The sequence below is a fragment of the Aspergillus alliaceus genome (assembly GCF_009176365.1).
Source record: "Aspergillus alliaceus strain CBS 536.65 unplaced genomic scaffold BDW43scaffold_1, whole genome shotgun sequence".
Classification (NCBI taxonomy): domain Eukaryota; kingdom Fungi; phylum Ascomycota; class Eurotiomycetes; order Eurotiales; family Aspergillaceae; genus Aspergillus; species Aspergillus alliaceus.
In genome coordinates, this window is record NW_022474684.1 from 607567 (window position 1) to 634295 (window position 26729).

General features: G+C 48.2%; 10 protein-coding genes across 10 annotated transcripts; 6 read left to right on the forward strand and 4 right to left on the reverse strand.

Moving 5' to 3' along the window:
- Positions 1–1180: 1180 nt before the first annotated feature.
- BDW43DRAFT_5786 (MDM34 family protein) lies at positions 1181–3476 on the forward strand. The gene is made up of 2 exons (XM_032050265.1): positions 1181–1922; positions 1990–3476. Exons 1-2 carry the CDS (start codon positions 1588–1590, stop codon positions 3356–3358), a joined length of 1704 nt encoding a protein of 567 aa, XP_031906317.1. The 5' UTR covers positions 1181–1587; the 3' UTR covers positions 3359–3476.
- Positions 3477–3947: 471 nt separating this feature from the next.
- Positions 3948–5568, forward strand: BDW43DRAFT_5816 (CCDC47 family protein). The gene is made up of 3 exons (XM_032050269.1): positions 3948–4131; positions 4223–5087; positions 5140–5568. The coding sequence occupies exons 1-3, from the start codon at positions 4065–4067 to the stop codon at positions 5510–5512; spliced, it is 1305 nt and encodes a 434-aa protein (XP_031906318.1). The 5' UTR covers positions 3948–4064; the 3' UTR covers positions 5513–5568.
- Positions 5569–6956: 1388 nt separating this feature from the next.
- On the forward strand, positions 6957–7749 carry BDW43DRAFT_305262 (chitin deacetylase; the record flags this gene model as incomplete). The annotated part of the gene is made up of 3 exons (XM_032045762.1): positions 6957–7210; positions 7259–7623; positions 7688–7749. 3 exons carry the CDS (start codon positions 6957–6959, stop codon positions 7747–7749), a joined length of 681 nt encoding a protein of 226 aa, XP_031906319.1.
- An 849-nt stretch (positions 7750–8598) lies between these two features.
- On the forward strand, positions 8599–9597 carry BDW43DRAFT_258225 (uncharacterized protein). Its single transcript, XM_032039959.1, has one exon. It carries the CDS (start codon positions 8874–8876, stop codon positions 9027–9029), a length of 156 nt encoding a protein of 51 aa, XP_031906320.1. The 5' UTR covers positions 8599–8873; the 3' UTR covers positions 9030–9597.
- A 782-nt stretch (positions 9598–10379) lies between these two features.
- On the reverse strand, positions 10380–11850 carry BDW43DRAFT_258228 (uncharacterized protein). The gene has a single exon (XM_032039960.1). It carries the CDS (start codon positions 11227–11229, stop codon positions 11032–11034), a length of 198 nt encoding a protein of 65 aa, XP_031906321.1. The 5' UTR covers positions 11230–11850; the 3' UTR covers positions 10380–11031.
- Positions 11851–12858: 1008 nt separating this feature from the next.
- On the reverse strand, positions 12859–13951 carry BDW43DRAFT_305263 (inositol-pentakisphosphate 2-kinase; the record flags this gene model as incomplete). The annotated part of the gene is made up of 2 exons (XM_032045763.1): positions 12859–13062; positions 13109–13951. 2 exons carry the CDS (start codon positions 13949–13951, stop codon positions 12859–12861), a joined length of 1047 nt encoding a protein of 348 aa, XP_031906322.1.
- Positions 13952–17587: 3636 nt separating this feature from the next.
- On the reverse strand, positions 17588–19459 carry BDW43DRAFT_5982 (uncharacterized protein). The gene is made up of 4 exons (XM_032050282.1): positions 18942–19459; positions 18707–18882; positions 17813–18592; positions 17588–17722 (listed from the first exon to the last, which is right to left on the reverse strand). Exons 1-3 carry the CDS (start codon positions 19127–19129, stop codon positions 17832–17834), a joined length of 1125 nt encoding a protein of 374 aa, XP_031906323.1. The 5' UTR covers positions 19130–19459; the 3' UTR covers positions 17588–17722; positions 17813–17831.
- A 330-nt stretch (positions 19460–19789) lies between these two features.
- Positions 19790–21853, reverse strand: BDW43DRAFT_295910 (uncharacterized protein; the record flags this gene model as incomplete). The annotated part of the gene is made up of 2 exons (XM_032044130.1): positions 19790–20110; positions 20159–21853. 2 exons carry the CDS (start codon positions 21851–21853, stop codon positions 19790–19792), a joined length of 2016 nt encoding a protein of 671 aa, XP_031906324.1.
- An 828-nt stretch (positions 21854–22681) lies between these two features.
- Positions 22682–23382, forward strand: BDW43DRAFT_305265 (cytochrome c oxidase subunit 7; the record flags this gene model as incomplete). Its single annotated transcript, XM_032045764.1, has 5 exons — positions 22682–22788; positions 22961–23039; positions 23117–23177; positions 23234–23265; positions 23353–23382. The coding sequence occupies 5 exons, from the start codon at positions 22682–22684 to the stop codon at positions 23380–23382; spliced, it is 309 nt and encodes a 102-aa protein (XP_031906325.1).
- A 714-nt stretch (positions 23383–24096) lies between these two features.
- BDW43DRAFT_295911 (putative C6 transcription factor) lies at positions 24097–26421 on the forward strand (the record flags this gene model as incomplete). The annotated part of the gene is made up of 6 exons (XM_032044131.1): positions 24097–24158; positions 24211–24388; positions 24444–24499; positions 24554–24972; positions 25023–25912; positions 25972–26421. 6 exons carry the CDS (start codon positions 24097–24099, stop codon positions 26419–26421), a joined length of 2055 nt encoding a protein of 684 aa, XP_031906326.1.
- Positions 26422–26729: the final 308 nt, after the last annotated feature.

The window sequence follows — 26729 nt, forward strand, 5'->3', positions numbered from 1 at the left end:
GGCCGTAAGTTCGCGACAGTAAACGTAGATGACTCGGTCGAGGGATAACAAAGTGTCTTTTGCCGCCATCGAAGGAGGATGGCATCAACGTTCCTTGCAGTGCAGGTACTCTGAGTTCATATCTTGTAGTATGCGACGTAATAAAGAGCAGAAGTCGGCATGTTCGCCGAGTCACACATGCACACGTGCAAGTCGCGGCCTGACCTCGACATGCTATGCGAGTCTATCTCAAGGTAATCTGTTTAATTTTCAAAGAATGAGGAGCAGTGAAAGCGTGGCATTTGGATGCGATTCACATTCTTTACAACTAAAATATATTGAACGGTAGTATATAATATACAGACCAATTTTAAATCTGCAGTGAATTGCAGGAGATACGGGTAGAAGTAGTTTTAAGACTCAGTTTCACAGGTTCTGCACTCGGTTTCTACTAGTAATGGTTTTATCCAGTGGAATTATGTACAAATACCACTTGGAACCAAAGGTACTCTTTGTATAGCCACACTGCAGCTTCTAGACTTGTCTGTGGAACAGTCTGCGGGTGGCCCACCCACGGGGTAAGTATATTAATATCCATGTCACCTATCGTACATATCTCATGCGCCGAAGAGGAATAGCTGGCGATCATGGGAAATTGCAGTTGCCTCGAGTCATATTCAGGAGATAATGTTCCAAAATGATCGACATGAATAGTACTGGTTATGGCCCGCTAGTTGCCGGGTCAGTATACAAAAATGCCCCCGAGTTGACGGGAGCGTCCAGTAAGAAGAGGCGTAAATGCCGATGAGCGGAAGAAATGTTTCCTGGGAATTTCTTAGTAATAGCCATTGTCACTTGTAAGAGCCCCCTTGAAATGTAGACTAATGAAAATCATGCGATCTTGTTCTGGTATTCAGTAGTTATGTAAAAAAGTCCCAAGCGGTGCATCATTGATAAATATCGGAGTAGATCGGAAACATCAAAAAGTGGAAAGGGTGGAGGTTGGTGGAGAGAGAGTATGTGAGTGGATGTGTCATGTCATTTATTTGGATTTTAAAGGTCAGATGTACAGTGACGTATTTTTGGGCGTATAATTTTTTTTTTTTTTTTCACTTCCTGTAATCCGTTCCCGCTTTGGGAGTTACACTAGAACTTTTCTTTTTCACTATGATTATAGAAATAATGCATCAAATAGATTAATGGAAATTATATTATTTAGCTTTTAACAAAAGAAGTAAGAATAGAAGGGAAAAGAAATAAAGAATAAAATAAAACCAAAGAGATAGGAAGTGTGCTCGTGCGTCGCGTAGATCACGCGAGTGCATACCCTCTGAGAACGAGGCCCTCGGGAATCGTCGCCTTCGTCTGGGCCTTTTCCATCCAATCCTTTTTTGCTCGATTTTTCCCTTCACTTCCGGCTTATCATCGCTAAACTGCCTTTTCCCCCCTCCACCACGCCTCTCCAACCTCGCCTCTCCTCTCTTCCCCCCTTTCTTCAATATTATTGTCTACCATTTAATTCATTTTGTATTTTATTTCCCTTTTCCCGCTTCCCCCCTGTCGCCGTGGGTCTCCTCGAGTCAACCCATCCCTTCTCAATGATCGGATATGGCGTTCAACTTCAACTGGTCGCCGCTCATGGCGGACGCGAGCTTCTACACTCGCGCCCAAGAGCTCTTAACAGCGGCTTTGAATAAATCGCCGAAACCTCCCATCATCGTCGACGACATCATCGTAACCGAGCTTAATTTGGGCTCCATTCCGCCCGATCTGGAAATCCTGGAGATTGGTGATTTAGCGGAGGATCGCTTTCGAGGCATCTTCAAGATGTCCTACACCGGGGATGCCTTCCTGACTCTCAAAACGCGCGTTCAGGCGAATCCTCTCAATACCTACCTGATTACAAGACCCTCGTTTGCCTCGCCGTTACCCTTGGCTGCAGCGTAAGTAATGCTTTTCGTGTCACAACCCAACGCCGATGTCGCTTACCCGTCGTGCTTTGCACTTCAGAACTCCTCTCACCATTCCTCTTCAAATCACTCTATCCGATTTCAAGCTATCCGGCTTTGTCATCCTGGTCTTTTCGAAGCAAAAAGGAATTACCGTTGTCTTCCGAAACGATCCACTCGAATCGCTGAAGGTTTCGTCCACATTTGATTCGATTCCGTTCGTGCGCGACTTCTTGCAGAGGGAAATCGAGGCCCAGTTACGCATCTTGTTTATGGACGAGCTACCCGCCATTATCCATCGGTTATCCCTGCGACTGTGGGTTCCAGAGTACCGCGCCGGCGAGGAAGTGCAAAATCAAACGGACAAGGTAGCGGGTGAGGGCCCTGGTCAAGATCCATTGGCTAGCCCTCCGCAGGATCCCGTAGATTCGTTGGGTAACGCTTTGGACGAGTCGGAAATCGCCTCTCTCTCATTGGATTCCTCCGTCGAGGCGCATTCCTTGTTCTCGCAGAAGAACCTCCTACGACTGGCGGCTCTTACAGATTCCCAGCGAACATTATCTCTTTTCACCCCTTCCATTCAGGAAGTAGTTTATCGCGCATGGACATCGCCCTCCGACCAGAGCGACCTGAATGGCCATTCGACATCGCCTTTGAGCCCCATGCTTTCCAGAACCCATTCTCAGGTGGGAAGCATGTCCTCCTTCCAGGATAGCGCCAGCATAGTATCGGCCCACAGTCGATCTTCAGCTTCGACACATACGTTCAGTGGCTATGGCTTGAACCTGGGGGCCGGTCGTCACTCAAAAGCACATTCCAGGAAACGTAAGAAGCGTGTGGTGGATCTGCGACGCCCGAAAGCTAGCGAGGATGCGGCGAGTGTGAGCGATGAAAGTTCCTTTACGGAGACTGCTAGCAGCCCGTCCGTGTGCTCGGCGCCCCTACCTGTGCTTAACGAACAGCCTGATGACCCGATCACGCCACCCTTGTCGCCGGAAAGCGATTTCCGCCTTCCTGCGATACCCGAGCGGCACCGCCCCAGCATCTCGCGCCCTATGCCTCGCCGCGATATTGCGACCGATATGCTTCGGGAGACTGGAGTATCTTCCACTGAGCCTCCTCGACCCCGCGCCGAACCCAAAGATGTGGACGCAACTCCCCGAGGTAGTGTCCGCGCTTACATCGCCGCCCGACGTGAAAGTGAGAAACAGGATTCTGGTCCCTCACGACAGCTGCCTTCGTCTATCCTGCCATTCACCGACGAGAAACCTAGCGCCAATACCGTGGACCAGGCCTTGGTTGAGAGACTGGCAGGAGAAATTGCTCGTCGAATGCGGGACGAGAAACTTCTGCCCACCAACTCATGTAGTGGTGCGTTCTGGGGCCGTCCTGACCACGAAGAATATCCCCCACCGGCATATGGCCAGTGATCATCTTCTTCCATGCAAGAGATCTTGATCATATTCGAGAACTCTTCACACTCATTCTATTTTCCTTTGTTCCTCCAGCGAGTTTTGCGGTGTTAATGACTTGATACGACCTAACTTTTAATTGTTGCAGCCTTGCAGCCTGCCTTGTACTTCCTGTATACTCTATATAGTCCTTTTGTTTTTTGTCCTCCCCCCCCTTTTTTCTTCTTTTTTTGGTTTCTTTTTGGAAGCGAGTTTAGATGGTTTGTATTGCTAACAAAAGTGCTGGCGTTGGACTTCCTGTTATTATCTGCTTGTTTGTGCAGGATACCACTTCGCTCTTCCTTTGTTGTATTCTATTTTTTATATCTTTACTTGTGGGTTTGGCAAGGTCTTCTGGGGTATTGATTGGGAAGTGCAACAAAAGAATTCTTTGATTTTCCTGTCTTTTTGACTTGTTTATTAGATAAATTGAATGCGAGATTTTTAGCATTTTTTGAGCTCATTACCCGTTCCGTCGAAAGTAGACTAGCCTCGATTTTGGCCTTATCTTTCAGGTTCGTGTTCGAGTTCGGCTCCACAGACTAAAGTTGAACCGATCGCTTTTGCGACGGACGTCAATTCGACCCGACGAGCCTTCCCGTTCCCTTCTTTCTTTCTCCGCCACGTCGCCATTTTTCTTGACAGCCCAGTTCCCGTCCGTGCTCACTTTCCACTCTTCCCCATCATGGCGGGCCTGTTCAAGAACATGTTTGGCGGCTCCCAGCCATCGGGGTCAGCAAAGGTTGAGGATGGTAAGTACCCCATGTATTCTCCAATTGCGTTGGGGGCCATTGATTACCCCCTGTTGAACCTGGACCTGACCGTGACTGTCTTCACAATTAGACTTTGCCGACTTCGTAAAAGCGCCTGAGCCGTCTCCTGCATCTATCCTGGCAGCTGCGCCATCTGGTGTTCCTGCATCTAGTACCCCGGGCGTCGACGCCGTCCCGTACACGAAATGGTATCGGGTCTGGGAGCGGACCTCCCCGAAAGACTTCCTTCAGGAGGCAATGGTCATGCCATTCATCCTGCTGATCGTTGTCTTCCATCTCTGGGGCACGCGGAAGAATCGACGCAAGGCTCGGGAGTGGGCTCAGGTTCATGCGCCCGCTCTCCAGAATGAGTTCGCGGTCGTCGGGTTTGATGGCATTCAGAAACCTGAGACCGTCTCGGTGCTGACCTCGCCGGAAGCTATCCTGAAGGAGAAAACGGCCCAAGAATTCGCCTCCTACGCTACTGGCCGGCAGAACGTGGCCTTTGTTGACGTCGCCATCAAGTTGCCGAAGCGCTACAACCCGATCACCTACTGGATGGATGTAGTTTTTGGTTTCTTGTTTGAGAGCTGGCCTAGCCCCACCGAGACCTACGAAGCTATTGCCTACACTTTCGATGGCAAGGAGAAGGATATCGTGCCGGTTCCGGCTAAGGATACCTCTCCTCTGAAGGTGAACAACTCGACCTACGATGGATTTATCTGGGCTGTTGTGCACAAGAACTACATGCGCGAGTTCCGTCAGGATCGCTACGATGCTTCTATGACTTTCACCAAGGAGAACTCGAAGCTTCCATCCTGGGTGACCGTCATGACGGAAAGTGCTGAGATTACCGACACACTGCTTAACCCGGAATTGATCCAGGCCATCGAAAAGGCCGGTGATGACTTCAAATATCTTATCGTCACTGATCAGCCTACTGACAAGCCTTTGAAGTGAGTGCCCCTGGAGGTTCGTCCCTGTGATATTCTAACCTTCTTTTAATAGGATCGAGGAAACTACCCCACGGAAACGCGTCCATATCTGCATGTCTCTCCCCTCCTCCGCTTCCGGTTATGCCTCTTCCTTGCCACTATTCAACCAGTTCCTTCGTTTCACCGATAGGCTCGTTGCAGTTGCTCACTTCCGTGCCGAAGTGATGCGCAAGGTCCGCCACTCGCGCGAGGAGGAGATCAAAAAGCTCCGTCGCGCGGATGAGGAAGAGAAGGCTGAGGAGCGTAAGCTAGCTGCCGAGAAGATCAAGAAGGAGGAGCGGGAGCGCATACTGCGTGGCATGACCGCTGATGAGCAGCGCAAGTTCCTTGAGCGTGAGCGTGAGAGAGGTCAGAAGCGTTCCATGAAGAAGTATGTCAAGAGGTAGTGGGGTCTCTCGCGGAAAGAAATCGGATAGGATATGGAACCAGCTGGGGAAAAGTGGTCGATTGAGACTCCAACGCTATAGTTACATAACTTCGTGTACCATGTATTCGTATTTAATTCTTATGAGGTGCTGAGAGATGAAGGAAGTTGGACGTTAATAGCTTATTGTGATGATACATAGCACTACTCCGAGGTCTCCTTCGTGTAGGCCAAATTGAGTGTCTACGTGTACGAATTGATGTCGGATTGCGTGCTCTTGATCTCCAGAATCGCAGCAGCATGGGTGTCAAGGCAAGGTGAGTAGAGCGAAAGGAATATTGCTTGCAAGGCAGCATCGATCTTCGGCTAGGATGTTCCTAGACGGTCGTGTTCTATAGATATCCCTTGGTCTGTCTATCCTGGTCAATCAATTACTGGACAGCAGACTATTGCTTGACATCATTTAATCCCCTTGCGACATACCACCGAATCGAATGTCGAAGAATAACTTCCCATGAGACTACTGACCATACCCATTCCCCGCTTAGATTCAAATAGCGTACTATTTTATTTTGCCCTTAATTGGAGCGGTCTGAGCTGTATCCCATGCGATGGTCGATGACGGGCCAGCACATCACTCCTTCGCAATAGCTCTAGTAGCCCCAATTCTTATAGATCTTGCGGGATTTAAGAGCAGCCTACCTGTTCCTTTCATTGTTTGTTTCTTTATTGATACGTATCCGCGTGATAGCCAATGAATTGATTTGGAACCCGGGAGGTGCATCAAAGCGAATATCAAACAACAGGGGTATTAGGGTTAGAGAAAAAAGGGCAGGCAGGGACCCTTCTTCATGGCTGTTGCTCCAGCCACCACCACGGTCTCCTCGCAGCCAGGATGTATACCAACTGATTCAAATACCATGCTGCCCACCGCTGTGGATCAATGTCAAAGCTCTTGTTTCCCGGACGCTGGCCAATAGTGGTGGTTTCCATTTCTGCGGCTGCGCCTTGAGCAATCATGTGAAGTCAAGATTCGTCCACCATATCAAGTAGGTTCCCCTATGGAGCGATGAGTACTGGGATAGATCGTCTATATACTTCTTTGGAATCCATGGCTATGTGTAACCTCGTCTAGAGCATTACCGGGATATCCACAGCTGTTGTATCATGAGTATTTTCTTGCTTCCAGGTGGAGTGGACTATTTAAGCAGCATCGACTGACTGACTGCCTTCCTTCCTTCCTTCCTCATCTCACTCTTCAATCACTTATCTCAAACTTGCATCTGTGCTTGGTTCCCTCTCCCACTTTCATCATACACCTTACTGCATCATTCGTGGACTTTGCAGTGCTCACTGTCGCTATCTTCCCATTACTACTGCCCCAGTCGTTACATCCCCATATAGACAAGATGTATACTTTCTTCACTCTTTCTCTTCTTCTCACTCTCACCTCACGGGTCTTTTCTATGCCTGCGGCGGATAGCGCCAAATCCGGTACTGCCAACGTGGCTACCGGGCAGGTCATCACAAAATGCACCCGTCCGGGGACTGTTGCCTTGACCTTCGACGACGGACCATCTGTCTACACCAACCAATTGCTGGACCTGCTCAACGAGTACGGAGCTCGATCCACCTTTTTCATGATCGGGGATGGAAGCCAGGCCTATCCCGACGTGATCCAGCGAATGAGGCGCGAAGGCCATCAAGTCGCATCCCACACGTACGTCCCACAACCTGCAGCAATTGAAAAGAGCGCTGACCCCTGCAGATACGACCATCCCAGCCTCCCCTCTCTGAGCTATGACCAGACGGTGCAACAGATGACGAGGCTCGAGGCCGTTCTGCAGCCCGCCATGGGCGACATTCCCACATACATGCGGCCTCCGTATTTCGATATTAACGATCAGGTCCTGGGCGTGATGCGCGATCTAGGCTACAAGGTCATCACCTCTAGTATAGATACCAAGGATTACGAGAATAATGACCACACACGGATTGACCACAGCTATGAGAAATTCGTCAATGAGCTCAATGCCGGCGGTAGCATTGTGCTGGCCCACGACATCCACGAACAAACGGTGGTTAACCTCGCTCGGCGGATGCTGGAGGAGATCAAGGCGAGAGGTCTGAAGAGTATGTGGTTTCCTTCCTGTTCCTATCCATGGGGGCTTGCACATACAGCCGCTAACTGATGCAGTGACTACTGTCGGAGATTGCTTGGGTGAGCCCGCCGAGGCATGGTACCGTGCGGGTCGTTAGGGTTTGATCCTTGGAATGGCTAGACGCTTGGATCTCCCGAGTTCTTTTTTTATATTAATGTAGCCTGGTATAGCGTTCTTTGTATGAATTGGTGATTCGGATTAGCTAGCCTGTAGGAATGAAGTTATGGCATTCATAACTTTGAGCTAGGCTCGCCCCCTTGTCTTTTGCCGGGTAGTTCTAGGAGTCGTCTGAGATAAGCCGATGGGGAGGGGGTGGATCATTTGACGGCGGAAGGCAGCCAAGAGGCCTGGACGCTTGTAGAAGTACTCATTGGAAATCATGGCCGTTCGTATCCCTATGGGAGCGGGCTACGCCACTTGGTGACCCATGGGTGATAGCAGTTCGTACTATATACTTTACATTATGAGATGCCCGATCTCAGTCCGGCCCGAATTCAACCCTTCTGATAAAGTCTTCCAATCCTTCCTGACTTCCGACACGTCACCACCCTATGCACCTCCTATCACTGTAACCCGAATCCTCCTCCTATAACCAACACCTGATACTAGTACCACCACTATTGGTAAGCCCTACCCTACTACGTCCTCCCCCCTACTCATCAACCCATCCACCCGCAACATCCAAAAGACGAGAAGAAAAAGAGACTCAACCCAATATTCCACAAGAAAATACCCAAACATCTAGAAAAAATCATACTCAATCTCCCCTTTCCAACCAACCAACCAACCAATCAAAGAAAAGACAAAACAGAAAAAGAACAAAAGAAACATGCATACACCTCGCCTCATCTCTCCCCAATTTAATTTCCTCGCTCAATATAGGTAAAGGTAACACAACATTGCTCCGACCTCCCCAGAAAACAAGTCCAGGGAACCAGTTACCACCAAAAAAAAAAAAAAAGGAAAAACAAAAAAAGGAAAGAAATCGGAAGAAAAGCGAAATGAAACAAAGGAATTATCCGTCTTGGTTACGTGCATTCATACTACTAGTGCCTCCCGATACCGATCACTTACTCGTCTAATAGATAGTATAGTACTTGCTAACTTATCTCTCCTTAGGAATAAAGCCAAAAAAAAAGTCGAGTAAAAGTTAAGAATCCACAAATCTCAAAGAAAGAAAAGAAAGAAAAGAAAGAAAGAAAGAAAAAAAGGCAGGAGAAAATGTCCCTAAAACAACGCCTCTCGAATTTCATCCGCTTTGTTCGGGATCTATTCAAGGACTGTGCACTTTATCTACCAGCTAAGGATAGTTGGAGCGAGGAGTATAATTTTCCGCAGGCGCCGTTGGCGGGGGCGGATCGGAGGAAGAGGAGGTGATTTTCTTTTCTTTTTTCTTTCTTTTTTCTTTCTTTTTCTGGTTGTTTTTCCTTTTGTTCTTTTTTTGGGGTGTTTTGGTTTGGGCTGGTTGTTACCTAGGGTGCATGTTTGTTTTTACTTTTTGGTCGATTATATGGAATGTAATGTGATGTGATTTGGGTGGGTAGGATTGGAGTTAGGGTTTTGGTTTATTTTCTGGATTTATTTATTTAATGGTGGGGGATATATGGGCTTTTTATTTTTATATGAGGCTATAAGTAGATGATTGATGTTTCTGATTTATTAGGATAGTTGACTCAAATCTGAGACATGGTATCGGGCTTGGTGGATCTAATCTAATCTTGATCTTATCTTGGTGTTCTGTTTATTGGGAGTATCGATTTAGGGCTGGTTTCTTGAAGTTGGGGACTGGGGTACGTGCGTTGACTGAAAGTAGGGGATGGACCAATCCTTAGACGTATTTAGATTTAGATGTATAGAATCAGGTGGTGTATTGCGATGTCATTCTTCGATGGCATCTATATCCAGGTCGAATGCTCATGATAAGTGAAAATCCATTGGGTACAGGACAGTATACTGTATGTACGTAGTTTCCCTTTCTACAAGCTTTAAGTCGAATTATGACACACAGGTGTAGTACTCAGGCGTGAGATCGAAATATGACAAGCGTATGTTGTATCCCTCGTGGAATCGTCGCACAACTTCTGAAGACAAGGGGTCACTCTAGCCTTTATTGAAACTGAGGTCAGACTGTTGTTTGGATGCCTGGTTGGGAAATCTATAGCGGTTGAAGATACTTTGGATCTATATTGTATATTGGGTGAGGTATGAAGAAGATCATGTATTCTTGCTGGAGATATGACCCTGGCTGAATACTCGAGTGTGGTCACTATACACATAAGTCGTGACTTATCCTAATACAAGACCATTAACATTAGTTGACGGTGCTCGGTCAATCATCACATCATGTCAAGAGGGTCCGAAATGCTAAGCTCAAAGACTATTGACCCTCTTTGTGGAAGCATTGACTGCCTTTCATAACCGTCCCTTGGATGACGGACTTTCCTACTTCCGTCTGGCAGGTATCCATTCCACTCCCTGAGTAAGCCTGGGTGGCCTGAATGACCCAGCAGAAGAGAAGGGCAAGATTCCCGGATTCTGCGTCCATAACGACTATACGTTCCCGACATGGCATCCAGTGTACATGCTGCTATTCGAGGTATGTTAGAGCACTCTCTACTACGGTTGATACCTGACCACACGCCTAGCAAGTTTGGCATGAAGCAATGGTGAAGTTCATCCACACTGAGGGCAAAGTACCTAATAAGCTGAAAGCTAAATGGGAAAAAGAAGCCGATCAATGGCACCTCCGTACTGGGACTTCGCTCGGTTCGCGGATGAAACAGTGGACCCAAAGTCCCCGTATCCCAGCCAGTAGAAAGAGCTCGGATTACCTATCTTGTGCATGATGCCAACCGTGCATATCTTAGAACCCAACATTACGGGGCTTAAACTCAAAACTATACCTAATCCTCCGCACAAATGCAGTATGACAACTCCTATGGGCCCACGACAGCATCCATACACGATCTCAGAGGAGAAGATCACAAATAAAGACCCCAAAACTCAGAATGGAAGTTCTTGATTACTCCTATCCTCTGAGTCCCTTCTTTGCATTTTTCTCATTTGTCCCTCAAATGGTTACAATTGCAGAGGCATGAACAAGCTAACCCTCCTCTCCTCCGCTTGCTGGGGCTTTTGCCATCCCCCTTTAAGTCAATTATTCATGCAGCCGCAACTGTCATCGGACCAACATTGCTCTCCACACAACGAGTGTTGCTCAGCAAGAAAGTGGGATGAAATTCCACATGTACTTACATCTTACACACCATAAGAGATTCATATGAGCCCCTCGTAATAACTTACATTAATGAATGCACGTACCACTCGGGTGTACGTGTTCCGTCCCAGGAAAAACCTATCCCTGCGAGTTGACGTTCATTCAGGTGCGCCTCATGTGTGATGAGATTCCATCGAGGATAATAGGGATGCAGCACATTTGCCTTATTGTGATGATTAACACTAACCACACTTTCAAATAAAGCTTGCTGGGTTTTACGGGCTGTTCGCCAACGTTAGGATTGATAGACCGAGAGTACGCAAGAGTGTGGCTGGCTGAGCCGAACCCAGCCCGTCTCATGCATCGTTCTCACAGGTAGGCGACAGTAATCGAGGCCAGAACCAAGTCCCCTGGCAATGATCCATGCAAAACAAAGTGAGTTCGGCAAGCATGCGAGGAAACACTTTGTGAGGCCCGCTCACAGCATTGAACCTAAGCGGGAAAACAAGACGACAGACTTGGTAGTCAATATTCCACTAGAGCTGCCATCGGAGTAGGTAAAACAATATCTTCGCAACCCAGCTACAGCAACGGAGATATTAGCAGACGGCGAAAATAAGAGGAAGAATGAGCAGGATACCCGACTCGCCCCGCTCCAGATCGTAGTCTAATGAGTTAGAGCGGAAGATCAAAACGACACTACAAAAAGACGGGTGCTTACCAATAGCGGACAGCCTTGTGCTATAGGACGTAGTATAACGCCAGTGTCTAGGTAGTCGGCGATCCTAACTCGCAAATGATAGGGCTGCCTTGTACTCAAAGATGCCACAAGCAAGATTGCGTCAACCCCACAAAGTCATATTGTTCGACAAGATCCCTGATCACCTGCATATGAATGAGGTCCTACTTCAGGAGGCAAGAGGTAAAGCTGCCAAGGTGACGAAGGATTCGTACTTTTGGAAGAGACCAAAAACTTGGTGGTTCACAGAGTACCCGCAGCAGCAAGACGCCTTCCTATTCAATCGCAATGCAGCAGGGAAAAGTACGAGTTATTAAACCTTGTCAAGCCTTTCCGCTGAAATCTTCATCTGTGGCTGGCTGTATCGACCGTGAGACGATGGCTGGCACATCATGATGGCGACAGCACCTCAAAAACAATGACACAGCAGGGACTGATGTGCCTATTCTGCATTGATCTGTATGGATAGCCATACCACCTAGCCGCCTAGTGGACTAGCTTATCATGACTCGGTTGATGCAACACGTGTCGGATAGAGCAAATCTAGAGCTTGTATCATGTGCGCGTGGCCCGTCACGACTATTCAGTGACCGTCTTCTGTTCAGCTCGGCTGCATCTTTGCCCGTAATCTAATGGTGCGGTAGGCCCTAGCGCATGAAAAGCCATGTAGATATATCGGGACCTTCTCCATATGTCGCAGTTCGAAGTTGAGTTTATTGAATTGAGATCACAGACCTGCCGCTCTGGGTATCTTTTCGTGTTTCTAGGAGGATCGATAGAGGTTGCGGCTTGTATTTGATGGCTTCTGTATTGGAAGAGGTGGGTATGTTATGATGTCGATGTAGATGAGGACAGGGTGGGGTTGAGATGCATGTGTGTAGTAAGCAACGCTTCTCTGTGATTGAAGGCGTTATCGCTAACTCGTAGTTCCAAGTCAAAATGTAAGTAAAACCAGACAATTCTTGCAAGATATCAATTCTCGTAAAACACAAAGAAAAGCTCTAAATTGTGGTCTGTATTACCTAGATATAATGATGAAAGGACTAATGTACAACAACCCCCATATCGCAATGAACGATTGAAAAGACTAAAACCTCCCGAAATGCAAAAGACTTGACGTAACCTGCAGATTAAGAAAAGAAAAATAGAGTGGCAGTCTATCGTCATCATGCGATCTTCGTAGCTTCTGTCGCTATTAGAATGATTAATGGTCTTCAAAAAGGATAGGTAGAACATAACCAAGGCTGGAGCTAGATGGACGGCTGCGAATGGCCTCGGGCTCCTTGCAATACGCAGTCGCTCGGGTGCGAACTGCTCTTCGACCCCAAGTACCAGCCTTCGGAGATCAACTGCTTCTCTAAATCCAGCCAGTATTGCGCTTTGCCGCCAGCCCCCGTCTTTAGATCCAAATCGCCGAGGCGGATTTCAACGGTTCCTGTCTCGTCGCGCGGCATCTATGAACGTTAGTATGATAGCCGGCGAACGGCAAGTCTAGCATACCTTGATAAACATCGTGCAGTCTCGGAGGGTCATGGCAAGTGACTTGTCCCGAGACTGCGCAAGGGGACCGTGCAGCCCAACATCTTGATGCGCCCTTTGATGAGCGAGGAGCTTTTGCATTGTCCCGTTCCAGTAGAGTACTTTCGCTAGCCGTTTGGGGTCTTTACAGCCCTTAATGGATCGAGTGGCGCGCAGAACATTTTCGAACTTCTCCGAGATCAAGTCTAACGGGCAAAATGATCGCTCATAATTGCTACGCGTTCTACACGCCTCGTGATTCTTCATATCGCGCAGAGCGCAGGTGCGACACCGGCGGGCGGCGGTGGGTGCCGACGGTGACTGCAGGAGCCACTTCGGCTTCAGTTCGGCTAGAACCGTTCCTGGGTCGCTGAAGGTGGTCATGTCGGTGATCAGGAGGCCGAACGGCTCGGTAGTGGACAGATACATGCCCTGGCGTCGTTTCGGACGCTTGCCGCTCAGCTCGGCGGCGCGCAATTGATCATTGCAATGTTGGACCAGTCCTCTGGGGAGACATACCAGCTCCTGGTCCACCAGCTCCTCCGGTTTGAAAAGGGGACGAATATTTTTGTCAAAATTTCGAGCAATCTCCTGGTACGGGATCCCTGACTTGGTGTCCTTCCGCAGCCGAAGCAACTTGCCTTTGAACTCGGATGGGACGCTACAGGCCTCCGTCACGACACCATTAACCGCAATCGGCAACTCTTTCTTCGACGCAATGGCCGACTTGGTGGATACGATGCGGTAGATGACGTTGGCACCACCCTCCGCTAGGTAAACGAGCTGAGCCCCTATTGGGAGCTCGAGTAAGCCGGGCTTCGTCATCCGTTAAGTTGTGAGATAGTGAATTAAGTAATGTTTCTGCAGAAAAACCATGGCCACAGCTGATTGCTTCAAAATACCTCTGATCCCAGTAATATGGTGCTGAGTGTGTCGAGAGAAAGAACGAACGCCGTTCGTTCGGTGTCAATCCCCGGCACTCTATGTGTGTGTGCTGCGATTAAATAGTCCCAGGGACTAGCAGGGGGGAAGGGGTGGTATGGGGCGAGAAGGAAAAAGCAACGAGAATTCTATGTGTAGTGGTGCGATGAGTCCAAAGGGATAGAGCCTCCTCAGAAATTGCAAAATGGCCCAGCACAGCAGCAAGCCTAGAAAAATCAGGCTGTGTGGTTGTCTCAATCTGTAAGCAATTTGTGGTACGTTCCTCCACTACCCAACCAATTTTTTTTCCCTTGTCTTTTTCTTTTGGGCGTCTTTGCCTCGGCTTCTTCTTTGTTCTTGTATTGGGGTTTACTATCTCTTTTAGGGCCAATTCAGACCGATCCGAAAGAGGGTACAGATCCCAGGGAGTTTTATATGACCTCTCAATTCAACGGTAATACCTTTTGAGGCTCGGATTGGCTAGTTTGAGACAGTCGGAGGAAATTCACGAAAGAAAAACCTCCACCTCGATAACGTTTAGTGGAGAGTCTCAGATCTAGTCTTTCAGCGTGGTACAGGGTTCTGGTCGTATCAGCAGCCGTGGCGTTTGCCTTGGGAGCCTGAGGCGACTTGGTTGCCAATCAGATCACGTCTGCCGAGACAACTTCACGGAGACTTTGATATTGTTCCCGGAAATCGCATCGGCCGGCAGGCGACCGGGCGCGATGAGTCGCATGCACCTTGCGAAAAGAAGCAAAAGGAGGAGAGTCGAGTGAGCCAGTAGGAGTAGTCTCCGAGGAGTATGCGATTCCAAGGCGTCGGGCACACAAACGTCTGTGAATGCGAACCACTGGCAAGGGTTTGGAGATAGAATGCTGATAGGCGGTCAGCGGTAAGTAGTTAAGTACTAACTGTACGTAGTACTCAGCGCAACAGACGAATAAGATCAAACCATGGTCTGTCGACGATGACGAAGAATGGACAACTAGTATTCTCACAGGATCATGTGAGAGAAGGAACTATACGAGAGACTGCAATAGAAAGAGGTCAGAGCGACGTGATTCTGGCAGTGGTTTGCCACTGGAACCACTTCCTTGGTGAGCGAATGAGCGTAGAGGAACAGTGGACCAGGTAGTAAAGTGATGAATCAAGGGCCCAGGAACGAATGTTAGAGAATAGAAAAGGGGTAGCCCAAGTTGGAGAGAATATTTCGGTTTTCAAGAAAGGTAGGAGGGAAAGTCCAGTACTAGTTGTTAGTAGTGGAATGCGGAGAGGGTATTCAGAGCATGGAGTTGAACTTCAATGCTAAAAAAAAAAAAAAAAAAAAAAAAAAAAAAAAAAAAAAAAGGGAGTATTTCCCCCTCAAACAGGGCTGACCTGAGATGCACGATGACGCAGGGTCAAGTTTAAGCAAAGTGGATTAAGGGTAGGGAGAGAAGAAGAAAAGAAATAAAATAAAAAGAAAAAAAATACGATGGAGACCACGAAAGGGTTAAAATAAAATCAGAAAAGGTTCCATAGTTTGCGCTCAATGGCTCGCGGGAGATTTAAATTTCTTTTAAATAATTGTTTTTTGTTTGTTTTTACTCCGTTAGCCCAGAGAAGGCGAGCTGATGATTATCTTTTAAACTTTTCGTTTCATCGAATCTTTTATGATCTTCGGCTGTCTCTTTTCTCATAGTCGACATGCTCAATGGTTTCCCTTTTCTCTCTTCCGCTTTGATTATAATTATAGTCTGTAGAAGCTGCCGGACGCATCGAAGGCGCCGATCCCAGTGGCTAGCATCTGCTCCAGGATCATTAGATTCCGATTGATACGACGGGGATCAGGGTTTCTAGTCGCGACGGGGTTGCGCGACACGATCTGGGGTAAAAGATGATTAAGTTCTTTTTTTTTATCATCAAAAAATAGCAAAATAGCGACGAGGATGGCCTATCCGACCGCAATCGATTCGTTGACCGAAAATACCTCGAATCAGATTCATCGTTCTGGATTAACAGAAGTGGAGGCCGTTTCCATCAGTCCCCAATAAGGATGTGGATGACGCTGACGGTTATGATAGTAGTACTGTTGATGCGACTTGGTTGTCGTTGCAGTGGGGTTTCGAATATCAAAACTGTCTCTTGACTTTCATGATATCAAAAGTAGACAAATATTTGACAGATATCATACCTATATAGATGAGAAGAGAGACAGAGATGAAGAAGAAAAGCCAAAGACAAAGAAAGCAAGAGGGAAACGAATGTTAGCATGAGAGAATATTTTAGCATTAAATGATTCCATTCAATTACCCCTCCATAAATTGGATCCAATAATTCCATTGATCTATTTTGAGTTCCTGTGCCCCGCGTCTTAGTTCAACCATCTCCATCACAAGCATCACCAGACAATCTATTCTTTCTTTCTTTCTTCCTTGTATGTCTCGCACAAACACTATTCATAGATTTTAACTTTGATATTTCAAACCTAACCTGGTTACCCCCATTTTCTGAATCCCACCATATCCACCCATTTATTCATCCATCCAAAACAGACAGCAACTCAGCCAACCCAATGGCCTCATCCGATATCTCGTCCATCCCAACACCAGCCCATTGCCTCGCGGACTTCTGCCTAATCCCGGTAAGCCCCGACTTCACCTTCCAGAAGCCTTCCATCAATCCCGACGCAACTCCCGGCAATACTACCCGCAACCTGCACGCCGACATATACACCACAACCTCACCCCACCATAACATATCAGACCATTGCCCCCCCCCCTCAATTGGATCAGACCAGTGCCACTAATCCGAAGCATCAAACAGATCGGCACATCCTCCCCCTCTGTCTCCGCCCAAATCGCCGACGTCCAACGCCTAATCGAGAAATCCGGTCTCAAATACGTGATGCACAGCGCCGGAACAACCCTCGGTATGATGCCCTTCCCCGTTCCTACTCCGAATGGTCGTAGAACGTTCATTTGCTATTCATCTACTGCGGGAGATCAGGCTGACGGGTGTGGCATGTTTTGTGTTACAAGAGGGGCCCTGGGACAAGGTTCATCAGGTTATTGGGCAGGCGCATACGCTGTTGCATCAGCAGGGGGTTGTTCGCATTCAGACTGATGTGCGGGTTGGGTCGAGGTTTGTCTAGTTTCCTCTCCTCCCCTTCTTTTCTTGTTTGTTTGTTTTGGTTAAATTTGTTTGGCGCTCCCTTGGCTGGGGTGTCGGGGGATGCGGTTGGTGGAGGGGGGGCTTTTTGTTTGTTTGTTTCTGGGGGTGACACGGGGCTGATTATTGGATTGCTTTGCGGTGGTACAGAATCGATAAGGAGCAATCCTTTGAGGATAAGGTCAATAAGGTACGGCAGTTGTTGGGGAAGGAGTAATCTTTTCAGGTTGGTTTAGGGCGATTTCCTATTGGTGTAGCCATGTCTAGCGTGGTGAGGGATGAAAAGGAGGGTAGGTCGGGTATCTATATTTATCCATAATAGCTGGATTTTGCTACGTACATTGCATGGTCGTGGTACGGTATGGTAAGGTCTGGTGTTATATATATTGACACACAGAGATCGTTTATAATCAAAGTCATGGCCACCCAAAACGCCGAACCCTGTGCCCCGGGCTACCATGTGGATTTCCAACAAATATCGACAGGAGGCGAATCTGTACATATCCCGGCCTCGAAATTACAGCGCTGGTTGAATTTTGTCCGTGAGAAAGTTGCAGATTAAACGCACACTAACATGTTACAATGGGGAGGAAATGAAGAACGAGGTAGACAGACGCCGGAGTGGTGCTTTTGCTTAGAGTGTGATGCCGCCGCCAAGCAGGCTTCCCCAGTCGCCTCCCGCCCAGACCCATTCGCCCATGCTGGGACTGGAGCCCAGTTGCGCTTGTTGGACCAATTGGACCAGCCCCTTGAAGACGTTGGAGTATGTTGAGGCCGAGCTGGTCTGGCTAGCGGCGGTCGTGTTGGTACGGCCCACGGCATTCGTGACTCCGTTCAGGTTATCGACGGTCTTGATGGCGGGGCCCTTATCGAAGAAATCAACCAAGATGAAAGTCGGTTGCCGACTGTAGGCTTGCTTGCACTTGGATGCGGCATCGCCCAGGTTGCCGGTTCCACCGGACGGCGCGTTGGTGGTTGAGACGTAACTGGAGTTGGGATATTCCAGGCTGAGAACCGTCTGGTAGAGGAAGTGGTTCATAAACGGCAACCGATTCGAAGAGAGAGCGGCGGAAAGGTCATTCTTGAGGCTTGACGGACGTTCGGGGTTGCAGGAGAAGTTCGATGGTGTTGTCACGTCATAAGGGTTCTCCCAGATGTAGGTGAACTCGTCCATGAGGTACGGGGCCACAGTGTTCTTGGACGCATCCAACGAGGACACGAATGTCACTAACCGAGTTCCTTTGTTGATGAGTTCTTGCAACGTTGGCCAGGAGCTCGGCGCGGATGTCTGTGAGCTCGGTGTATACGCGTAATCGACGAGGCCGGCAGCTTTGAATTGCGAATGAAGATCGGAGGCAGAAGCGTCATCGGAGTTGACCAGCAATAGCGTTACCACTAGGAATGGGAGTTGATGTCAGTGTTAGTCCTTGAACTTCAGCCAACAAAAAAAAAAGAAAAAAAAAGAAAATTCACGAGGTGATAGATAAGAAAAATGTATGACAGACATACCGTCATTCTTGTTGGAATCCAACCAAGTCTTGATTTCTGACAACCACGCACTCAACTTTCCTGCGTCGAGCAGCTCACAACTAGAATGGCATAGGTGCCATTCGCTATCCTTTTTATGGACCTGGCCCGAGACCAAGCGTACACCGGCATCGAGCTGTACGGTAGTGTTGAAATATCTAAGATAAGGTTAGTAATGGCGGGCACAGTTAGCCGGCTCATTCATTCTCTAACTTACTGGTTACCAGATGTAGAATATCCGGTCGACGCGTCTCGTATAAAAGGACTGTCATGTGCTCCGAGATGAGTGATCTCACCGTAGGATTTCGAGCATAGGTCCGGGGAGTTGTTGCATGCCGTCTGCCGGGGGAGCACCGTTTTGGCTGCGGCAAATGGGAGCAGAGTTAAAAGGCCAAACCCTCGCATACTGATTGCGCTGCGTATGTTGAGCAAAAATAACAGGAAGGATATGCTATATCAAATATGCAAAAGCTGCAGTGAGAAAAGGAGACGAAAGGGGGGTAGCAATGAGATGCAACTATTGAAATGCCAAAAGCTGAAGGGGACAGTCCGTGCAACCTGGAATGGATCAAAGAGAAAGTTCGCAAGGGCTTGTTTCAGGGAGAAATTCCGACCAGTCTATGAATCTGATACAGAGATATAAAGATTGAGGACCACGATCCAAAGAAACAAACCCCACTCTCCTTTCATTTCAATGGGTAAATAAGACGGACGTTGACCCAAGGCAACAACACACCGCTAGTGGATCTCCACTGGCAGGAAATAGATAAGTAAGATGCATGGTCGATCTGACTTTGATAGTGGACCATGGGGACGGTATTTCATTAGTTTAGGATGGAGTCTGGTGGCCGCGTTGCCTCTTGCGACTATTCTTAGAAAGACAGGGTGACGCACCATGCGTGGCTCAGCCAACCAGTTTAACCCTATTCTGCCGTTGCCGTGGCCCCGACCACTTCCACGGCCTCTTGGCATCATGAGGTCCTCTCTCTTTATGTTATGTCTTGATGAACCGGACGGAATAATATTCTATATATTCCACTGGTATCATTATTAATATCATACATACTAGTTCTGCGCTTTACTACTATACACTTCTTTCATCTGAGAAAGCTGGACCCTCTGAAGGTAAGCTGACCTCATCTTTTTAACCCTTCTCCGCCTTGTCCGGTTAGGAGGGTTGACTATCCCATCAGCATCGCGGATTTCCCGGTCCCCAAACAAGTATGGCTCTCCCCATGCAAGGTTGATATCTTCGAGGACTCGCACGACACTGTAAGGATTCTCTTGCCGTAACATGCGGTTCATACGGCGATTGACTAGGCTGCTCCGCCCGTAAAGTACTGCCAAGCGATGCCGGCAAGCCCGACGGACCCATGCCACCGAGAGCTGAACCCCGTTTTTTTCCAGTTCACGGAGAAGCACTAGACCACGTACCCAGGGAATAAGGCTTTCGTATGCGTTTCCATGGATGGCAATCCACTTGCGCTGTTGAGATACCCGCGTCCTAAAACCCCACGCAATAATGGCGGCCTGCATCTGTCGACTGAATATCTTCCGGAGGAAGGGATCCCCATGCTGCTGGGACAGGGCAACCATGTCCCGTTGCGATCTCTTTGGGTACGAGACGATAGATCGGGTCATATTCGACTTAGAAGAATATTGACGGGCCAACCATAGACAGCAATTCCGAAGATCATCCCAGAGGTTGAGCATTCCGAGGCGTTTCAGCACCTCAATCCAGAGCTCAGTAACTGCCAAGTCACCATTGGAAGTACCGCGCTGCAAGGCGCGCGAAACAAATTGGACTTCTTTTGCAGTGGAGAGATCGTCACGTCTTGGTGCCTTTCCTGGAGCGCGGGGAATGAGAACATGTTCGGCGATATAGTCAATGCTGTCCTGAGACAGCGTCCCGCCGCGAAGGGCCATATTATCAACAACTTGAGTGGCCATTTTCCAATCTCCCGCTGCCAAATATTTTCGAAAATGAACGTTAGCTAGATCAGATTCATCTTCGAAGATCTGGCCAAGGATTCCCAGGGTCATGTTGTACTGACGCCAGTCGCGAGCAACGTAGTACGATAACAGCAAGGACTCTTGCAGCTGAGCGTCCTCTAGGACGTCCGGATGCTGGTCGCTGCGAAGCAAATCGGACAAAAGGATGTCGCGGTTTTCCGTCGCTAATTTGCGGAGGAGTCGTGCGAATACACTATCGCCTATGGAAATCCCTGCTTTTTGAAGTTCCTGGAGTTTGGAAACTATATCTTGACACCCATGCGCTCGGATAGCCATTTCGCGTAGCGACTGTGGCCCAATGGCTGTTACGCCAAACATTCGTAGTCCAGAAAGGATCATGTCAAACCTAAGAGCTTTGGTAGCAAAAAGCCTGGCACCGAAGTCATCCTTGAAAGGCTTCTCCGCGAGCCAAGCTTTCCCACTTGGTTCCGGTTGTTGGTCCTCTGGCTGCTCTGCCGACACATCCTCTGGGAGAGGGTCATCTTCGTAGGTGGCCTCCACTTGGTCGGGAAACCGACTTCTAGCATACCGGTGGAGTCTCTGAAAGAATTGAGGAGAACCATACCCTTTAGTGTACTCTAGTAGCGGCTGAACTTCCTCATAGGACTGTGGGTGGTCGCCTCGCACAATCAATAATTTATGTATTCGGAAGATATGGTCGACCCAGTCACTCTGCAGTACCATGGATATAGTCTGGCCGTATATCTGATGCCCATGCGTAGCACGGCAGATATTCTCGAAAGCCCTTAACCCTGCGGGGATCATATGACGTTCGCGCTTCCACGGAATAGCCGCCGTGGTGCAAAATTTGTTGGATGCGCTGATGGCAGGTCTAAGGATGCGTATGATATCGTTCGGGCAGGGTAGGTGAGGATCTCGAAGCCGTTTGTGCCACTCCACTGCCTGTTGAGTCAAATCACGCTCGAGGAACCCTCCAACAATACTCTCATAGAGCCTGTTCCATCGCTTCCCTGTTTTAACCCATAACTCAAATGCGTAGTCCGTCAACTCCTTTAGGATAACTTCTTGTTTCAGGCCCAAATCCACGAAGCTTTGCCAGAAGAAGTTTGCGGTGTCCCCAGTGACAGGCAGCTGTACTCCTTCCACCCGGACCATTAAGCCCTCCCAGATATCTAATGTGCCTCTATCCCCATAATGCCGTTGTCTGTAACGAAGCAGTTCCTCCCAGAGGGCAAAGTCGTGTTGACGGGTCGGGTTATCAATTAGACGAGTCCCTATGTCGTTCGTGTGTCCAATATCCGACTCAAATTCCAGTTTCTCTGGGTGCAACAACAAGCCCCGAAGGGGGTCAACAGCACCCGTACTAGCACTCTCATTGGTTGCCTGCACGTTGTTTCCCGTCGATTGTGTCTGTGATGCTTGTATCTCGTGTACACGAAAGCTAAGCGGAGGTCGTGCAGGTCGTGTACCAAGATCAGCACTGGCTGTTTGTTCCGATTTAGTCTGTTGTGCGCTTCCTCCTTGTTGTGAGCTTTGTCTGTAGCGCCGTTGGCACTCGCATCGATATTTAGATTCTAACTGTTCGATCCCAATTGGCACCGATATCAAAGAGTCGAGAACCGAGAGAGCGGATGGCCTCTTCAGTAATCGAAGGAGAGCCGGTCGCATGAGTGATGAACGGAGAAGTGTGGAGGAAAAGTGGCCAATATTCTGAACATCCTCCTCACTTGCACCTTATATGTCAAACATCATCAGGTTTAAAGAGTAAAAGGACTGGCTCTTCTCGCCTTTGTAGTTCTTGATACCGCGGACACTTTTTGGCCATGACGGAGACCGCGAACAAGCTATGCTACTCTAGGCTAGACTTTTCTTGAAATCACATGACTTCAATAGTTTACTAAGCGTTGCACCTGAAAGGCGGAGCGATCAGGGAAGTCACGTGGTAATAGACACCCAGTCCGGATCCACACCTCACGACATCGAATGATCATTGCTACTAGCCTTTCATCTGTCATTGTCGTCTCTCTCTCTCCTCAATCCCCTCAGTCTTTCGCAATCGCGTACCGTCAAAATGTTCCGCACAGTCCCTCGTATGGCCGGGTATGTATACTTCGATTGTTACCCATATTATCTATCCGCGCACAGAACTATCAATTGAGCCCCGATCTGCCTTCGAATTTGGTGCTCAATTGGTTGAACGATTTTCATTTGGTCCTCAAGCGTGTAACGCCTTGACTAATATCTCACATTCTGCTATTCTAGGTTCGTGTTCCGTGAGAACCGTGTCCCTTTCTACCAGCGTCTTTTCCAGCAGCACGACGGCAAGCGTCAGTGGTGGAAGGTCAGTTGATGCCGAAAATAATTGTGTTCTATGTGTCGGATAAGTGAGGGATCCTAACGATTCTCCATACTGCATAGACCGAGCGTAGTGGCTACGTCATGTACCCTTACCTCTTCACTGTCTACGGCCTGGGCGCTGGTGAGTATCGTCTGGGCATTGTGGGTGCTTCAGGTCAGATGCTAACTCGGATTTAGCCACTACCTACGCTATGGTCCGCATGGTCTTCGTTAGTAGCCCTTTTGGAACTATGCCTAGCTACCCAGCTAAAGCAACATGTTCACCTTTGCGGTTTATATACTGATCTTCTGTACAGGGCCACAAGACCTGGTTCGGCAAGGATTAAATAGGGACTCACTCCAAGCTCCATGTGTCCTATCGTATTAAATAAACAGCCTTGTTCTGACTGGCGGTGTATCTCTATTTTAAGAATTGGTTGAGAGGAAGATATTCGACGTTGTATATAAGATAAGCTAGGGCGTCAATGTGTGGATTCTTTCCTCAGTTGCATCCTTTACTCTATGATCGCAAGTTACTATATCCAGGGATAGGCTAGAATAGTCGTTGGATTATGCCTATCTCTAGTGGCTTCTCGACACCAAGACTAAGTCCGTTCTTCCATGATTGTGAGCTGGCGGTAGTTACTTGATGTCACAGTTATGTAGTCGTGAGAGAATTGCTAGACAACGCATCTTTGTCCCCTTCCTCCGCCTTTGTTTTTGTCAGTAAACTTAGAGCGCAATGCTCGCTACCATTGTAAAACGCCTATCAGCTGACTCCGGACGAAGCTCATCTGTGGCTTAGTCAGCCATTTCGGCGGCTCCCGAGAACACCGCGTCCAATGGATATTGCTCGGATAAGCCATTCCATATCAATCATGTTCAACTGCAGGTATAGAACCCTACGAGCATTGTGGATTTTAAGTGAACTGCTGCATAATCATGCTCTACATAACATAACATACCACGTCGAGTGTAGACTAGTGGGTTGCTCCAAATTATATACACAACCAGTACCCTGACAATACCTACAAGACACTCATGCGATAGTTGCCGCTAAGATGAACCGTACATCTGTTGGGCGGCCCGCAAAGCGAGTCCGGCAGGCGTGTGAACCATGCAGGTTAGTTCATCCAGTTAGTTAATCTACAAAATCTCACTTAGTATTATGTCAGGCGCAAGAAGGCAAAATGCCCAGGAGAACAGCCAGTATGCTCACTCTGTGCACGCTTACAACAAAAGTGTGCATATGCTGAAGAAGGGAGAAGATCTTCAGCCAATGGGCTCGGGCTCGGGCTCGGAGACTCAGCTGCTGTGCCTACTACCCCAGAAGTACGGATCTCTCAGGCTTTGGTAAGTGCTATTGTGCGCGCGATTCTAATAGCAGTTCCATTAACAACTGCCACAGGAAGATCGACTAGGCAGCCTTGAAACAAAAATGAGTGAGGTCCTGGATGCATTAGTGTACCTTAACCACCCTATAACAAGATCAAATTGAATGCTAACCTAGAGCATCAGAAGGAATATCCCGAGGCATGAACAACAGACGACAATGTCAGTCATGCCATCTGCTCTGGGTAGTTCCGTACCATCGTCCTTACCACTGAGTCAGCTTACACCTCTTCCTCCATGGGATAATGTGCTTGCTATCGCAGAGCTGTATTTGCTATACTGCGACTCTCAGCCCCTCCCTCTATTCCACAGGGACAGTTTTCTTAGTAGTCTTGGAAACCGTGACCCTGAGGTTATATATGCCATTCTTGCCTTGACCATTCGATTTGCTGAGAATCAGTATCGCGATGCTGATGACCTAGCGGCTCGCATTAGCGGTTATACAGAAGTGGCTCGAGGTTTAGTTATGAGGCGGATCTCAGAGGGACCAGTTGAACTATCGACCCTACAGTGCCTATGTCTCCTGAGCTTAGTGGACTTCACAAGTAAGATAGCCTTTGGAAAGTTGGCTTGTCTTTGCTAACTAGGCCTCTAGATGGTAACACACACCGCTCGAGTATTCATAGTAGCCTAGCGATGAACTTAGCACAGTGTGCGAACCTCGTATCGGAACCTCATATCGCGCTCTCGTCGGCAGCGCGTGAAGAGCGCAGGCGATGTTTTTGGAGCATCTGCTTGCTAAAGCGTCTTCATGGTATGGAATTTGATGACCTGGATCTACCTGATGGAGGTTTCCCACACTATCCAGAGAGCCCTAGCATGCCGCAGCCCCGCTCGCCAAACGACATGGCCGATGAAGCTCGGACGACTGATCTTAAGGATCAAGGCATAGTTGCTTATGTGATCATGCTGAGTGAAGTATTTGCCAAAACTGCCAGATATGTCCGTCGTCATGGAAAACCAACCAAAGTACCACCGTGGTCTTCTCAATCAGAATACTCCAAAATAATCACACTCCAGATGGACCTGGAAACACGCGTACCTTACATCCATCGATTCAAGCCGGCTAGCCTATCTGAAAGGACACTTGATGAACTGCAAGCAAACCGGAACTACTGGGCCCCGTTCTTTTTGAACCAGTGCCTATATCATACCATATTATGCCTTCTCAACCATCCATTACTACTTTCGTTGAGCCTTAGAAACTTTCGAAGTACCATCCCGGAAATATTCCTGCAACATACCTCCGACCTCATATCATCACACACCACCTGGATAATACACTTTATAAAGTATTTTGAGGAGAAGTCATTCATGGTTTCAGATCCGTTCATAGGGTATAGTGCCGCTGTCGTGGCAACCATTGAACTGCAGCTGAGCTTTACCGAAAACCCTACAATCCGTCAAGAGAAGCGAGACCGGTTCCTTAGATGTGTCGACTTTGTACAAAATCTGGGGCAGAAATGGCCGTATATGGCTAGATTGGTATGACTTGTACAATGTTGTGTAAATATTTGGCTAATTCATATTATTGCACTGCTTAGGCCGACAGATTACAGCGATTGGAAGGCGCTGTCTCTGCTTCCTATCGGCCCGAATCCGGGGCCCAAAACAAGAGTCTACTCATAGATCTCTCTCGCTTCTGGGAAATCCTTGAATATTCTTCGAACAGCGATTCCGATTCTGCAAGACGCATGTTTGGCGATTCATTGTACTCAGAGCCTCCCACCTTTGCTGCGGAAGTATCTCAAACATCTCCCCTACCCGAACCATTTCGACTCGGCCCTCAGCAAGGACTATCGCATTCACCGATCCCACAGTACAGCCTCCAGAATCCTTTCCCTGCAGGTCCCCAGTATACAGCCGAACCGAGGACTACACCACAGCCTGACATGCTAGATGACGAATTTTCAATTCTTGCTGCAAACTTCTTTTCACAAGGGCAAGAGTTTCTACGGAACTTTGACAACAGAGCGGGGATCGGGAATTTCTGATATTGCGGTGATACTTATTCTTATACATTTAATAGCTAGCATTCTTCAATTTTCACATAATGCATTGGGCGGGCTGGGTTAACTGTATATGAGTATACTAGAGCGCAGTCACTGGTCCGTCTATGGATCAATACTCTTTTCATCGATTCATTAATCCACTTTGTTTTTAGCTATTGTTTAATCCTGTTGTGCGCTTATGCTACGACTAACATGGTGCAGGAATATATCCAACGAGTAAGAGGGACATCGTGATTGCAGATTATCATAGTCTGCATAGTGCTCGCTCCCGGTCTCTTTTCGAGCGCCTG